The sequence below is a fragment of the Peromyscus leucopus genome, chromosome 3 (genome assembly GCF_004664715.2).
Source record: "Peromyscus leucopus breed LL Stock chromosome 3, UCI_PerLeu_2.1, whole genome shotgun sequence".
Lineage (NCBI taxonomy): Eukaryota > Metazoa > Chordata > Mammalia > Rodentia > Cricetidae > Peromyscus > Peromyscus leucopus.
The window spans coordinates 32596706-32614489 of record NC_051065.1 but is presented as its reverse complement, the minus strand read 5'-3'; the positions used below and the strand labels follow the sequence as shown (position 1 = coordinate 32614489).

The following is a 17784-nucleotide window of genomic DNA, read 5'->3' as shown; positions in this document are numbered from 1 at the left end:
AGCCAACCTAAGCTATTTAGGCAGGACTATCCACTGTGGGTGTGTGTGGTGATATATTGTGTTCCACAATATATTGTGTACCCTAATAAAGCTTATCTGGAGATCAGAGGAAAAAGCCAGCCACATTAAACATAGAAGTCAAGCAATGGCAGCACATGCCCTTTATCCCAGCATTCTGGAGACGGGGCTAGAGGGAACACACAGGAGGGTGGAGAGAGCCATCTGGATCTGTGTGAGTTCAAGGCCACACTGGGAACAGAGGCAGGTGTGGCAGCACACGCCTTTAGTCCCAGCACTAACCATAGAGGTCTGGAGGTCTCTACAGACAGACAGGAAGTGATGTAGCTGGGCAGAGAGAGGAAGTGAGATGGCAGGGACAGAAAGGCGTGGGTATACATGAGGTTACTCTCTTTGGAAGCTGAGGAATTGGTGAGGTGAGGTTGGCTGTGGCGTGTCCTATTGCCTGATCTCTCGGTGTTCACCCAAAATCTGGCTCTGGGTTTTTATTAATAAGACCATTTAGCAATTCATCTTACAGGTGTGGATACCCTGACTGCTATGTAAATGACTCAAGGCAGGAAAACAAAATATCGGAATGTTTATGATATCATTTAAATGCAAGACTGAATGTTTTATTTTTGATTTTGGAAATAGACTGATAGTATTGGTGTTCTTTAATTTCCTGTTAATTGTTCATATGGTCTACAAAATCCTAAAAGAAAATTGGAAGTCCTACTGTAAGAAAAAAATATAGTGAAGCAATCACTTAATTTGTTCATTGTTAATTTCAAGCTAATTGTTTGGTAAAGAAGAAATATGGCTTATATTACACAGTTTCAGCTAACCCTTTCTTTGGTAGGTTAGTGGCAGACAAAACAATAACAAACACACACAAAGGTCATGCATTGATAAAACTTACAATGCAAAGAGCAAACAAGTGTATCACGAGGGAGCTGACACTTCCTGTATTGCTACAGGCATTTGATTAGCAGCACACCAAGGTAAAACAATGGTTAATTGAGATCCCACATGGAGTAAGTAAAATATTGGAAAGTGTCAGGAAAAACTTGATGGAATCTGCATCTACAACCACTAGGAGGATAACAAACGCAGGAACTCAGAGAAACATTAGATAGAGGGATGTCCTTATGATCAATAATGGCATGGAGGACCGAGGCAAGAAAAAAAGAAACCTATCTGGCCTCAGATTAGTGCCTGGAAGACAAGAGACAAGTAAATGATGGTGTTACTATTACAGAAAGCCAGATAGAGTGGTGGGTTCTTAAGAAAAACAAGCAATAGTCAAACATGTTGAGCCTGAATCTGCAATGCCGTTTAAAGGGAAACTATCTACTTGGGCACACAGTTCTGAAACCCAAAATAGAGACACATATGTACATGGGAACTTAGAGGTTATTCTTGTGACTTCTTTGGATAGAAAAGAAGGAAAAATCAAAGGAAAAAAATGGAAACTGACAAAGAGAAATCCTGAAAATGGCAAATGCAGAATGCACAAAGATGATCAGAATGAGAAAGAAAGTCGGTGGAGACCGGTTAGCAGGCATGTGTCAAAGTGAACACAAAATAGCAAACCCCTACAAACTGATTCAAGGTTGCAACTGTAACTTCCACTTGGAATTTTAATAGATATACAATAGGTCATTTTTCTGTGAATCATTGGTGTCCTCTATGAATTTAGGTCATTTAATTAGATATAAGATATTTGTGGATCTCTAAGCAGCTTGTATTTTAACTCCTGTGTATATATACATACACACAAATATATACATAACAATAAGAATAAAAGCAAAAGAGTCCATCACTTTGAGAGGAAGTAAAGGGGTAAGGGGGGCTGGCAGGGGCTAGAGGGAACAGACAGGAGAGAAGGGATGATGTAATTAGATTTAATTAAAATTAATATATTTTGAAAGAATAGAGTGCCTTTAAAATTACAGAATTACTTATGCAAATATTACTTAAAATGGAACATTCATGAAACTTCTCACTAAAGGAAAAGTATGTATCATTCCATACTATATGCAGATTATAACTAATCCTCCCATATTAAATGTATGACACTAAATCATGAGAAAAATCTAGAATTAAATATGAATACATAAATTTCCATTCATTCTAGATTTTTACCATGCCTCTTTTTTTTTTAACCAAGAAATTTTTGGCTGACCACAGCTTAGAAACCTATCAGAAGGAAAACAACAAAGAACAAAACAACACAAACAACTACTTGCCTCTTACAAAACCTTAATGATACTTTATTTTAGGAAAAGAGAAAAACTGACTTATACACCCATTCTGGATTTAAAAAAGAGAACATGGAGCTATAAAAAAATCTTCTCATTTTTCTGTATGATTTAGAGAATTTTATCTATATGCTTTATGTAATTTCATTGAGGTATCAAAATGCCATTGCTTTTCATTTGAGTGAAAAAAAAAAATAGAGTTCTCTGAAACGTAATTCATGGTTTAAAGGTTTTCACATCCATTCTCTCCGTGATCACATCAGGCACTAAGTAAACCTGTGACCTGCATATTCAAGACTGTGATGGTAGGAAGTATACTTACTGTTTTTTCTTTGCTGGGCTCCCCTTGGTCAGACTTGGCACCGCCTTCCACCTGTGGGGGCTTCACTGCTGGGCTTTCCTTCTCTCCTGCCTTGGGCAGAGTCTGAGGAGCGTCCAGTGGCAGATCTGCAGTCCTGGCCTCCGGCTGCTCCTCTTTCTTCGCTGTCTTTGCGGCCACTCTTCCTGCGGGCTCTTCGGGAATGTCTACATGAGCTTCAAGTATGTCGCGTTTCTCTTCCCCCTCCGCGGCCACTGGCTTTTCCTCTGGGGGTAATCTCTTTTCTTCGGGGGCTGGCTTCTTTCCTTCCAGTGGTGGTTTTTCTTCTGCAGGTGCGGACTTTTCTTCTGCAGGTGGCTTCTTTCCGGTTTTATCTTCTATGGGCGGCTGCTCTTTTTCAGAGGGTGGTTTCTTCTCTTGCCGGGTTGGAACTTTGCCCTTGTCTAGTTTACTCTCTTCTAGTTTTTGATCTGTGGTGGCCGTTGGAGGGGTTTTCTCAATTGATGGTGTTTCTTTTTCTGGAATAAGTTTTTCAGTTTCAGTTTTTACTTCTGTTTCCTTCTTTTTACCTTTTACATGGGCCCCTGCGGGTGTTTTCTGAGTTGATGGTTCCGCAGGGGCAGGCACAGGGGATGCCTTGGATCCTGATGATACAGGTGGCATTTTGCCCATATCTCCAAGTTGTCCTGATACTGCTCTCTGCGTCTGGCAATTTAAGCAAAGCCATTCTTGAATCTGCAAAACAAACAGCAATGAACATATTAGGGTTATCGCAGACTATCTTAGCGCATTAATCAAGATGAAAATTGAAAATGCCTGGTTGTTTTGTTGATTGTTGATAGGCACAGGGTAAGTCATTGTTTTCTAAACCAAACCAAACCAAACAAAACAAAACAAAAAACAAAAACATTATTGAAAAAAATGTAAAAAGACTATTTAAAATATAAACGTGGGCAAAAAAAATCTATGATGACTACTAATCTCTATGTTCACCACTACCAAGAAAAAGAGAAGGTGATAGAAGAAGGAACCTAAGGAGGACCCAGAGAAATACTCATTTAAGGGTTTGCAGAGGAAAGAAACCTGTAAGTTTGAAAGAAAAACTGTTTTAAGCCTAGTATCTTAAAATTTAGTATTTCCGCCCTGCAGTGGTGGCCCCTGCCTTTAATCCCAGCACTCGGGAGGCAGAGGCAGGCGGTTCTCTGTGAGGCCGAGGCCAGCCTGGCTACAGAGTGAGTTCCAGGAAAGGCTCAAAGCTACACAGAGAAACCCTGTCTCGGGGGAGGGGGGGGGACCTTAGCATTTCCACCACAAATTTACTCAAATACATTTACATTTTATAATAATTTTCATTTTATTTAAAATTAAGCAAAGGTTATTTGAGTTTAATTTACCAACTCTTTATCTCTTGGTATCAACCAAATACAATTGCACCGAGTAGCATAGAGTTTTCAAGAGTCTCTTGTGTTTAATTCTCTATCTTCTTTCTAATTAATAAAATGATTCCATTTTTAATACTAATTACATGCATTCATCACTTAAGCAGGGTGGAGTCATAGATCAAAATGTTTGCCTTGCTTTTTCCTAAACGCATTCTGATTTTCTGACTGAAATGTTTCCTTGTGTGCATGCTGCTCAAGGCATAAGTTGTAACACCCTTCAGCAGATCACCTTAGGTGGCACTCAGATATACCGCCTCCTAGGGGACTATTTTAGCAGAGCACCAAGGAAAGAAAAGAAGACCCACCATTCTGAGAAAAAGCCAGTTCACTGCTCTGGCAATCTAATCATGGAAAGTACTCTCTGAGAAGAACGCAGGCAAAACAAGCACACAGGAGGCAGATGCTAGGCTAAGGGCAGACGTCATCCTTGACTTTGTGCTTTGTATTTTGCCCTCCATTATACGTATTTTACTGTAAGAGATAAAGGCTGTGCATGTTGCTTCTTCCTAGCTATTACCATTTAATGTGTATTTATTATGCAAGAAGCAAGGTGGCAGGGTCTATGAATAAGACTGCCTGCTTTCTTATGGTGCATTGTCTCCAGATAAATTCAATTTCAAATTGCTTTTTATACTGGCTCCTTTCTCCAGGTGCTTGGTTTAAATTCCTTACAGAAAAGTCACTTACTGTAGTAGAATACTATTAGAGAAAAAATTTCATTTTGTCCCCTGCTTTCTATTTTTTAGAAAAGTTAACAATGGCACTAAATATGTGACTATTTTGTAATCTGTAAGGAGTTATAGATCCTTAGTTTCTTATCTAAAGTACAAAGGTGAAAGCCACCTGTTGAGTTCAGTAAGCCCTGTCTTAAAACATTAGGATGTATTTGGGTGCCTTTGCTTTTACTGTGTATGACCCCTCAATATCAATCCTTTCTTGAATTCCCATGAAAGCATCTTTGGTGTGAACTACAGTTTTATGTAACAACCAGATCCACAAGTCATGGGAAAGAAACTGACTTGATCATTGTCAAAGAGAGAGCCATTGCTCTGTGCTGAACAGTTCCCAAAAATAATACCCACAGAACACCAACCTTGATCTGTGCTATGGTTTCAGAAACCATTACTGGATTGAAACACGTCATAAGATATTTTCATTATTCATATTTTGAACCTGACATTTCAAAAAAACAAAAACAGACAAAAATAGCAGTCTCGCAGTGCCGTATTTTCACAAGGATTCTAAAAATCACATGCAGGTGTGTACAAAGCATTCTCATCAGGACATGTCCCAGTGTAAATAAGCTGGGGATTTTTAATCTAGGGGGAATACAGGTTTTATTCCATTGGGAAGTTTTGTCTACTATAAAATTCTGATTATTTTCTTGTGAAATTACTTGTACTTAGTTGTTATATATTGAGTATATGGTAAGTACCACAGAGCATGTGGCTTTTATTAAAAAGGAAATGTATTGAGAAAATGAAGCACGTTGGTATTTGGGAGGTGGTATACTCAGTACTTTCATACCTTTTGGAAATTTAGGTAAGAAGCTTAACTTTATTGTATACTATGGCAAATAAAATACTTCATTTCTCCAATGTATAGAGTGTGGTAAACTTACAAAGCAGTGGTGACTACACCACCAGCGTCTCCCACATGAACAGATGGTAGAGCAGCTCTCAGAGCTAATACCCAGCTACACACCCTGAAACCTACAGCAGCTCTCTGCCTGCAAGATATACTGGTGCAAGAACAGAACAAATGCTATCGGAGGTAATCCACCACTCTGGGTGGGTTTCTGACACACTCAAGAGTTGGGTTCCATCTATATCAGACAGTGTCAGTGAGGCCAAGATCCTAAGGCTAGTTAAGTCATGGGCACTAGGGAAAACTCTACTATTATTATTCTGCTAAGACAACATACAATAAACTATCTCCTAATGGCATATTGCTATACCTATAGATAAGTGTAGTTCTCTATTGTCATCAGAGAGGCTTCTTCTTACAGTAATTAACATTGAAACCCACCAATGGACAATGTGTAGAAAAGGGACTTTGGGATGCCCAGCCCTATACATGGTGTCTGTATCACACTCAAGTGTGGGCTCAAAAATCTGTGCAGAAGAGGGTGTGGAAAGATTTTAAGAGCCATAGTGGTGGATGACCTCAAGGAAGCAGCATTTTCCAGACACAACAGGGCAGATGCATCTTGGAACTTACATACACTATGGCAACATTCACAAGGCCTGCCCAGCACAGAAGAGAGGAAGTAAGCATAAAATCCTACCCCTATCCAAGAAGCTGTTTGTGATGGACAGATGTAGGGAGAAGGAAATTCAGCTTCAATGAAGTGACACCGGGTATACTGACCACACTGTGGGGCAGGTCTCATCCTCAATAGTAGTTGGCCAGTATAAATTGGACTCTATGTTTGTTTGTTTGCTTGTTTTAAAAGAGAGAGAAGTACATGAAGTTGTGTACAAGGAGAAGTTGAGGAGAATCTGTGAGGAGTTGGGAAAGGGAAAAGAATAAGATCAAAATGTATTGTGTTTTTTGTATATACAAAGACAACTCTGCATCCAAGGTTCAGAGAATATCATGGAAGATGAGGAAGAAACATTTTTAAGATCCAAAAGACCAGGAAATCTGTTGTAAAATTTTGTCTCCTAGAAATGAGAGGAAAGCTTCACCCATAATACTTCAACAAGGCCTGAAGAAGTACTAAACCAACAGACAAGCCAAAATGAAAGCGGGAACCTCACAAGGCTCTACTCATAACCAAAGAACTACAGGCCACTAAATGTTTGAAAGTGGAAGAAGAAACAGTCTTCCCTAAGGATGATCCTCCTATTTGATTATTCAATACCAAGTGGTCAGCCCTGACATTATATACATATAAGTGACATTAAACAAACTGAATATGTTGTATTTGTATATTTAGGCATATAAAAATATATATGCCTAATATATAATTATTGAGAGCTGCTGATAGCAAAAGTCCATGAGAGTATACAGCAGTGACAACTAGAGTTCAGAAGGTCAACCTATCAGAACTAAGGGTTGTGTTAGAGGAAACTATCATGCAAGGTGTTATGGAATTGCTGCCTTTTGAATGAACTGGTTGTCTCTTGTTGTAAACTTCTTGTGCAATAACAGCTATGATTCTCTCCATTTACCGCGCATTTCCATGTTATGTATACATGTAATCTCACGACTGCATCTCAATCTTGGGCACAACTTTCCCTATACATTTGGGGTAATTGGATAACTGTTTAATTTAATTTTCATTAACATCTATCTGGCCAGGGCCAGTCTCCAGACAAAAGTGTTTCAGCAAAGACACCTTTTTCCAAGGACAAAACTGCACACAGATAAACATTAGCTCATCTCACCCACAGATAGAGAAAAGAACCACTAGCAATTAAACCTTCAACTCCTTACCTTCACCCCAGGTTATTTACACAAGACCCTAATTTAAGAGATTTACTGCTCACAGGGATACTGTTTTAGCCATTTGCTAGTTACTGAGTTAAGACAGTTACTTCCCACTGACACAAGAAGATTGCCCTCAAGGCCAGGTAGGTGATAGGCACCAAGCTTCTTTCTTGTGCAAATTAAGTCTTAATTCCTCCTCAGTCAGGTGCTATTCCCAGATTCCCTAATTGATCTTAGCCTTTAATTGACCCTACCAGAGAATTCCCCTTTAGTCACTCCCCTTTTGGGTTGTAATTGGAAGATGACATTTATTGTTTTATTTGTGGATCCTTACCACCTCTCACTGCTACCCTGAAAACCTCAAGCCTCGCCTTGCTTTGCCAAAGAATTACTGTTTGTGCATATATACTGGTTCCCTCAGAAGACTGGGAAATTGAGAACAGCAAAGATGAGGATGGAGATGGAAAGAACTAGATAGAGATGAGAGAACAGCAGAAGGGACTGAGAGGAGCGAAGTAAGAGAGCAGAAAAGAAACTGTGTAGATAGAATTGACTTAGAAGAATGAGGTGAATGGACTAAAGAATTCAGTGTGCTTAGATTCATTTGATATTCCTCAGATTAGAATCCTTAACTGGTTGTTAGATTCTTCCATGGACCCTGGGAGTATAGGCTGGATCTATTATTGTTTACATTATATAATCAACTAATTATATATATATAATATATATGTAAAACTGTATATTAAAATCTAGATTTTAAAATCTTTCTTCATCATCTTCCATGATATTCCCTGAACTTTAGGTGCAGAGTTGTCTTTGTATATACAAAAAAACCACAATGCATTTTGATCTTATTCTTTTCTCCTTCCCCAACTCCTCACAGATGCTCCTCATCCTCATATATATATATATATATATATATTCAACTAAACTAATGAGGTCATAAATTTCAGAGGGAATAATGTGGGTACATGGGAGAAAATTTATATTTTATACCGACATCATATTTCTAAAGACATTTCCAATACTGACTTTACAATCTATCTTACCTTTACTAACTATAGAAGCTTATGGAGACACTTGTGAACATACAAACAACAATTATGAGGGTCTCAAGCCATGTTAATTTGTGTGGTGGTTTGAAGGAAAATGGTCCCCAAAGGGAGTGACACTATTAGGAGGTATGGCCTTGCTGGAAGAAGCATGTCACCGTGGGGGTGGGCTTTGAGGTCTTTTATGATCAAGATAACTTCTATTGTCTTAGAGCACTTCCTGTTGCCTGCAAGATGTAGCTACTTCTCCAGCACCATATCTGCCTTCATGCTGCCATATCCCACCATGATAATGGACTAAACCTCAGGAAAATGTAAGCAAGCCCATTAAATGAAAAAGAGCAAGCTGAGCAAGAAAAACTACAAAATGTACAGATTTAGGAGAAAAGGGGCACCAGAGAGTGGAACGGAATTAAGTTCTGTGTTCAAGGAGATAAACAGATTAAGAAATGGAAAAAAAGAGAATGCTGACCTCAGATCAAGATCCTACCCAGCTGTATTTCCAACTTGTGAAAAGGAATTAAAGAAAAGCTTAGAGCGGGTGTGTTGGTGCAAGCCTTCAAGCCTAGCACTTGGAAAGCAGAAGCTGGTGGATCTCTGAGTGGGAGGCCAGCCAGGTCTCACAAGGAAAACAAAAGGGTAGTAAAGATGTAACTGAACAAACGGGCCAAGTTCCAGCCCCAGTAAGCAGCAGAATTGGGCAGTTTTGGCCACGTGGTTCTGGCTTTAGAATTAAGAGTAGAAGAAAGAGACTATAGAATTTTCCTCTTACTAAGGAAAGCCCCTGAGGCCAGGCATGTGTCAGGAGTGTCCCTGAATGGAGGCCTAGAGAGGCCATTGCTGAAGCTGTGAAGTTAAAGCCTGGATTGGCTTGGAGATCCCAAGATGTTGGAGATGCCAGAGCCATGGAATACCTGCTGAGGAGAGGTACTTAAGGGAATAGAACCAGCCAAAGAAAAAGAAGTGTGTTTCAGTCAACAAAGCTGAACAGAGTTGGAGGTCTGAAGAGTGTTTTGACATCAGACATGGAACTGCTTAGTTTGGCATTTACTCAGCTGGTTTTTGGTTTTGCTTTGTTCCAGTATTTCCTCACTATGCTCTCTTTCCTACATTTTGGAATGGTAATGTATATCTTGTGCCATTATATGTTGGAAGCATGCTATTTGCTTTTTGCTTTTGCTTTTACAAGGGAATTACAGTTAAAAGATTGCCATGAGTCTCAGAAGAGACTTTGGACTTTGCAAGTTTGACACTGTTATGGGCACTTTTGAAGTACCATGGGTACTTTTGAATGCATTTTTTTCACTATGATGTGGTTACAAGCCTTTGGGGGCCAGGAAGTGGTATGTAGTAGTTTGAAGGAAAATGGCCCAAAAGGGAGTGGTACTATTAGAACGTGTGGCCTCGTTGGAGGAAGTGTGTCATTGTGTGGGCAGGTTTTGAGGCTTCCTATGTTCAAGATACCTCCCAGTGTTCTAGTTCACTTCTTCTTGCCTGCAAGATGTAGGACTCTCAGCTACTTCTTCATTACCTTGTCTGCCTGCATGCTCCCATGTCCCACCATGATAATGAATTAAACCTCCAAAAATGTAAGCCACCTCAATTAAATGTTTTCCTTTATTAGGGTTTCAGTGGTCATGCTGTCTCTTCTCAGGAATAGGAACCCTAAATAAGACAAATGGTTTTTAAACATTTTGCAGATTTTAATGTTTTATTTTGAGGATACTCTTTGTTAGTATCACTTAGTGGAACAACCTATAATAAAAGATTTTTCATCTATGCTATTATTAAATATAACAAAACCAGAAGCCTCCTTATTATAAAAATAATCACATTCTTATTTACTGCTTTAGCATCAGTTATTAGAATATAAAAATGCATCTCCAAATAGGGAAAATTCTGATAAATAAGAAGCTTATAAAAATAACTATGACTACCACACCATACTCAAACACATTCAATTGTCAGCTAGAACATGTTAGTAAAATGCATTTATTTTAACATCAAATCATCAAAGCTTGTTCAAAACAAAACAACAGTCCAAAAATCCATTAATCTTAAGAGGGACTAGGAAATGAAAGCAATAAAAAAAGAAACAGAAAAGGACTCTGCAGTGCTACTCAGCATTTCCCATCAATAAGTAATTTGCTTTATGTAAGATTTCAGCTGTAACTATAGCAACAATAATATCAAGTAAAATCTCAGAATTCAGGACTGTCTATTTGCTGTTCTAAGTGTCTTCTTTGAAGCATGAATATAAGACTTGAAGCAGGTTGAAGATTTACCTATAGATTTAAATGGTTATGAAATGATAATCAAAAAACATTCATATGCATTTATATACATATATTTGTATCTGAGAAATTGTGCAAATAGAATTTAGCATTAATTTTCACTAGAGGACCTATTGAACTTGTTTGGAACCTGACATAATTTCCTTCAATGGAAGTACTGAACCAGAGACTATATAGCCTTATCTTAAAACTGAGGGAATTGCGATTAAAACATCATTTTGTGCCTTGTGTCACTTTTGGTTCAACAATGAAATAGTTAAGCAATGAGTTAACATTTTTGGTGGCTTGTTGATGTTCTTAATATTTAGAATGTTATTTAGGCAAATAATTAATTATAATAATCTATTTATACACCATACCTTTAAAAGATTTTAAAATAGAGTGTGTGTGTGTGTGTGTGTGTGTGTGTGTGTGTGTGTGTGTGATGCACCATATGCACATGTGAGTCCAGTTGCCCAAGGAGGCCAGAAGAGGTCAATAAGTCATTGGATCCTTAGAGCTGGAGTTACTACCAGTATTGTGAGCCATTTGATGTGGGTGCTGGGCCTTGAACTCAGGTTCTCCTGAAGAGCAGCAGGTGCTCTTCAGCACTGAGCCGTCTATCTCTTCAGCCCTAGAAATCACCTTTCACTTAATAACTGGTCCAAAAGTTTGGGAACAATGTTTTCTGAGACTTGTAATTCCTATCAGCAATTCACACTATCTTAGCTATGTAATATTCTATTTATCTTAGGACTTTGTATTCTTAAATGTAATTTGACATAGTAAAATCTCTTGTCACTTTTACATATGAATGCAGTATTTTATTATTGTAAAAGAGAAAAGGATAGACTTGAAAGTTGAGGAATACTTTATTTCTGGATTATACAATCAGTTATTCAGACTATGAGATTAAGATGTTAGAAATACTTGTCATGGGATTAGCATTTACAAGTATGCAAAATGAACCAGGCATGCTGGTGCAAGTCTGCCACCCCAGCACACAGAAGTTGGCGGCAAGTGGACCAGAATTCAAGGCCTGTTTCTGCTACATATGAGTTCAAGATTAACACGGGCTGCATATGACACTGTTTCAAAAATAAATGAATCAAAATGTGGTTTATTTGTGTGACTTTTATTCTTAATCTGCCTCTCCTAAAAACGAATGAGAAATATGTTTAAAGTCCATTTATTACTACATATTTTTAAAGTAGAGTATATAGTTACCTTCATGTTTCTGGACATTTTATGGCTGCTAAAAAAAAAGAATAACTCAGGTACAAAATACAAAACTGAACAATGTGCTCTTTCTCATTTGTTCATATGTACAAAATAAATGATATATAAACGCAATGCAAAATGAGCATGTACATGTAAAACTGGATAATAAGAAATAGACGCTCTACTAAGTTACAGTAGCATGACTAAATAAATGTGAAGGGTAGGGGTCAACAAGAAGACCTACTAGACTATGGGGAATGGGAGAAGCTGCGGGTCTAAGGTCCTAGGTCTAAGCTGGTGAGCGGCCACGCCCACATCCTTCACTCTATCCTGTATGCACATTCTGCAGTGCTGCGCATCTGTAGACTCTAGCAAGGTTGCTGTGTCTTTCTTTAGAAGTATAAAACGCATATTCCTACACATGCAAAATTTGTGAACAATAGGTCCATAAATAGCCCTAGGGGCCTGAGAAGGCAGCTGCTCATACTGTGTTCACAGTCTGGAAGCAGAGATGGATGCTTGTGCGTCCTTTTCATCTAGTCTGGGACTAATCCATGGAATGGGGCTGCCCACACTTAGAGGGAGTCTGCCTACATTCATCACCTCATCTCTAAAATGCCTTACAGACATGCCCAGAGACTTGTCTCGAATCTTAGATCCTATCAATGTGACAACTGATATAAACTCTTAAACACAGTATTAGTCCACAGGGGCTGCTATGACAAATACCACACCTTGGTAAGCTAGTGGACCCTAGAAATAAATTTTCCTCAATCCTAGAGCCTGGGACATCAGAACTCCAGAGGGTGATACTTCCTATTCCTTCTGTACTCAAGCTGTGATGGACTGCGGATGGAGAGTCAAGCAAGGTCCTCAAGCCTCTGTCATAAGACGGCCGATTTCCTTCATGAGGACTCTGGCCTAGTGAGCTAATCATAGTTTATGTAGTATGTGTATGAGTGTCTGTCCACATGTGTGTATGTGTGCACATGTACAGGCTTGTGCATGTGTGTAAAGGTCAGAGGTTGATGGCAGGTATTTTCTTCAGCTGCTCACTTGGTAAATTGGGCTCACCAATTTTGGGAATTTAGCTAGCCAGACCGCCTCAGGGGTCCCATCACAGCCCTACTCAAGGGTGGGATTAGAAGAGGGACACTGCATCCCACCACTGAGCACCAACTGTACTTCTGTCTGTTGGAACAGTACAGTAATCATTATCTGCCCCCCTACCCCCGTTCAGAAAACACTATATAGGCTTTTCTTTTTTTTCTCTTTCCTTTTCCTTTTTTCTTTCTTAGTTTTTCCTCTCCCTGTTCCTTTCCTATACCCCCTTGCACCCCACCCTCAATCTCCTCCTCCTCTGTCTCTGCCCAGAAAGGGGAAGGCACCCCGTGGGTATCAACAAAGTACAACACATCATGTTTCTGCAAGGCCAAGCACCGCCCCCACCCCGTCCCCCATCTTGTATCCAGGCTGGGCAAGGCAATCTAGCATGAGAAACAGGTTCCTAAGAGCAAGCCAAAGCATCAGAGACAGCACCTGTTCCCATTACCAGGAGTCCCACAAGTAGACCAAGCCACACAACTGCCACACATATGCAGAGGGCCCAGGTTGGTCCCATGAAGGTTCTGTTGTTGGTTCAGACTCTGAGTTCACATGAGCCAGTCTAGTTGTTTCTGTGGGTTTTCTTGTGATGTCCTGGACCCCCCTGGCTCCTGAAATCCTTCCTCTCTCTCTTCAGCAAGATTCCCCAGGTTCTGCCTAATATTTGGCTGTGTGTCTCTTCATTTGTTTCCATCAGTTACTGAGTGAAGGCTCTCTGATGAAACTTGGGGTAGTCACTAATCTGATGACAAGAGATGGCCTGCTCGGGCTACTATTTCTGGAGTCATCCTTGTGGAGGTTATCATTTATGGGAGTTTCCCTTGCATCAGGTTTCTACCTGACCCCAAAAAGCCCCCTCAAGACTTGACCTCAAGCCCCAGCGATACCACTCTTGGGCATAATCCCCAAAGGTGCTCAACCATACTACAAGGATACTTTGTTCAGCTATGTTCATAGCTGTTTTATCTGTAATAGTCAGAAATTGGAAACAACCTAGATGTCCCTCAGTCAAAGACTGAATAAAGAAAATGTGGCACATTTATACAATGAAGCATTAATCAGCTGTTAAAAACAATGACATTAGGAAATTTGAAGGCAAATGGATGGAACTAGGAAAAAAGTCATCCTGAGTGAGGTTATCTAGACCCAGAATGACAAACATGGTATGTATTCACTCATAAGTGGATATTAGCCGTAAAGATAACCATGCTACAATCCACAGATCCAGATAGGCTTGGTAACAAGGATGGCCCAATGGGGGAATGCATGGATCTTCCTGGAAAGGGGAAATAGAAGAGATCTCCTGGATGGACTGGGGATGGGTAGGGATTGGACCTCGAGGGATTGGGTTGAGGGTTGGGTGGAGGAGGAGAGTACCAAAAGAGATGGCTGAAAGGCGGGGTAGGGGTGGGGGTGGTGGGGCTTTTCACATAGGGTTTCCAGTGATCTATAAAATGTATCTTGGGCATAAAGAATAAGTTTATAATGAATATCCTTGAGCCACAGACCCAATAAGGACTTCCTGCAAAATGAAGATGCAAGACACTGAATGAGTTGGAAAGAAGAGAAGACACAGACAGGGCAATCATGCCAGAAACATATGGATTGTATGTCATTTGCCGGTATTACTGTCAAGACTATTTATTGCAGAAATAGTTTGGGCAAAAATACTGTTGCTCTGAAGTCCCAGGGGTTGGGGGCAAACATGTTATATAGAGGGAGTCAGCTGAAGTCTCCCCACCTCAAATGATCAGCAAAGTCAAAGGTGGCATTATTGTATGTTCATTTTGAAAGAATCTGATAAACACTGTATGCTAAAAAAAAATCATCACTGCTGTCTGAGCCTTGAGTATGTACATTGGGCTGGGCTAAAAAAAACGGAAATAAAATAGAACTCCTATTTTTAAGACGGCTGGTTTCATATGCATGTAACTTCCTCCTTTAGCTGAATTCATTGAAGAGGACGAGTTTCCCCTGAAGGGATGGCATTGCTTTTCAAAGTTGCAAGCTTGTGTCAATGACTAGAGAGCAGCACCAGAAACTGAATGGTGGAATTAACACTGCTAAAACAACAACAAAAATCTGTCCCAATTTACAAGGAATATGGTGATTTAAAAATAGAGAAGGAACAGATTCAAGAGAGAGAAGACTGGGTGGAATCTGTTGGATTAAAGGACCCTGTGAATATTCTTTATCTCATTAAATTCTCACTCCATCTTAGGAGTTCCTATAATTATGTTCATTATACAAATGCAAAAATTGACACATGGAAACTAAAACTATATCTTGTTAAGTATCGGGTGGAAGAAACAGACAGGCTGCAAAGATGTGGACGCATCTCTAGAGTCATATTTTAAAGGAAACCGAAGATATTGAAATCAGAATTAGTGACAAAATTCCTACAATTCCTTCATACAAACGAAGAGAGCAGAGAGCAGACTTAATATCTCATTTTAGTCAGAAGAAACCGGCAGAACATATTATGCAGAATCATTAATAAAAGTGGGTGGAAAGCCCACAGTTTTACTTATACTTGAATGAAGGATAAATTAGAATTTTGCAGGTCGGGACAGGCAACATTGCTTGCCATGAGGCTAAGTAAGATCTCAAAACATTTGGCAGATATCTTATTTTTTCTTCTTTCTTCTTTTTTCTTTTGACAAGGTCTCGTTATGTAGCCTAGCTGGCATAGAATTCATGATGTAGGTCAGGCTGATCTCAAACTCAAAGATTCACCTGCCTCTACCTCCAGAGTGCTGGCTGGAATTGAAGACGTGTGCCACCATGCCTAGTCCTAATGTCATTTTTTAGATATGTGAGCTGAGTGTTCTGCTAATAAATTCCTTCTTAAACTTAAACTGTTTCCCTTCTCCTGTGATACTTACTTCTATTTTTCTCAAATAGACTGTAAAACTGACTACTGTCTTAGTCTTGATTAAATTTGTAAAGTGACTTATGATGTATACTACATTGCTCTATCCTTATTTTGATAACTGGCAGTACCCAAACACAATTCAAAAGGAATCTCAGAATTCTAAATTCACAATCTCATCTCTATTTCTCTCTCTCTCTCTCTCTCTCTCTCTCTCTCTCTCTCTCTCTCTCTCTCTCTCTCTCTCTCTCTGTGTGTGTGTGTGTGTGTGTCTCCCCTCCCCCCACCCCATGTGTGTGTGTGTGTGTGTGTGTGTGTGTGTGTGTGTATGTGTACATGTGTGTAAAAGTTTATATGCATGTGGATTCCAAGAATAAACCTCAGATATCATTAGTATAATTCTTATGACACTGTTCTTATTGGCTTACTATGAAGTTATATTTATTAGTTACTATACAATGATGTTTTAAAAATCTGTCCTAGCTTGCTTTTCTAGTTTTTAAAATGGCAGAACAAAGTAAGTTGTAAATGGGAAATACATTGTTTTCTATACTTTGTACATAATCAAGGCATACCTAGAAACTACTGAAAAACTTTCACTCTTGAAGAAGCTATCAAAATACAACACTGAATGATTCATTCAATTAACTTATTATCCCACTACACTTTCTCCAGACACTGCATGGGACTATGTTAACACACACATTAAAATTATAGTTGCTCTGTAAACGTCCTCATCGTCTAGTAGGGAATGTGAAAACAATGCTTATAATAACAGCGGAAGACACTGAGAAAGTACAATAGAGTTGTAGCTCCTGCGAGGAAAGGTTGACTTTGCACAGAAAGTAACAACTGAGGTGGCACAGTGGGACAAAAGTGAACAAACTAGGTGGAGAGGTCAGAGGAAAGGGTTCATGAAAGAGGAACCGTGACTGAAACAGGGTTCTCAATAATGGGATTCTGTTCTCAGTCAAGGCTTCTTCATGGAGGATCCACACCCAGTATTTACCTCAATTCGAATGGAGTGAGTCTTTATTTTAAAACCTGACGTGCTTAGACAGTTAGAGGGAAACATACAGAAAATACTTCAAGACACAGGCATGGGCAAAAACTTTCTAAATAACCACAATAGCCCAGGAAATAACCTCAAGATTTAAGGGGGCGACATAGATTCAGAGCTTCTGTGCAGGAAAACAAACTGTTAGTACAACAAAGAGAAAGCCTATAGACTGGGAGAAAAATCTGTGTCAGCTATTCTTCAGATATTGGGTTATTATCTAGAATATGTATAGAATTACAAAAATTAAACAGAAACACACAAAAATCTGTCCATCAATAAATGGAATGATAAACAGAAAAGGTAGTTCTCAAAAGGAAAAAACCCACAAATGTCAATGTGTATTTTAATAAGAGTTCAAAATATTTAGCAACCTGAGAAATGCTAATCAAAACTAGTATTTTAATAAGGGTTCAAAATATTTAGCAACCTGGGAAATGCTAATCAAAACTAGTTGAAAAGTCCATCTCACCTGCCAGCATGTCTGCCATCAGAATGAAATGACCATGAACACGGGTGAATATGTGAAAAGAGGGGTGCTTACTCACTGCTGCTGGGAGTATAAACTGATGAAGCCGCTCACAAATCGCTGTGCAAGTTTCTCACAACACTAGAATTAGATGCCCCAAACCCAGCTTCCCCACGCTTGGACATACTCTCAACAGACTCTACATGCCACCATAGAGATAATCATTTGTTGTTGCTTTCTTCACAATAGCAAGGGAGCAGAATCAGCCTAGATATCTAT

At 39.3% G+C, this 17784-nt stretch overlaps 1 protein-coding gene across 7 annotated transcripts in view; it reads right to left on the bottom strand.

Moving 5' to 3' along the window:
- The window catches only part of Pclo (piccolo presynaptic cytomatrix protein), a 337199-nt gene that overhangs the window by 186434 nt on the left and 132981 nt on the right, over nt 1-17784 (bottom strand). For all 7 annotated transcript variants that reach the window (XM_037203548.1, XM_037203551.1, XM_037203549.1 and 4 more), the window contains exon 4: nt 2584-3315. In XM_037203548.1, the coding sequence (XP_037059443.1) occupies nt 2584-3315 (732 nt within the window). The remainder of the gene's footprint in view (nt 1-2583; nt 3316-17784) is intronic.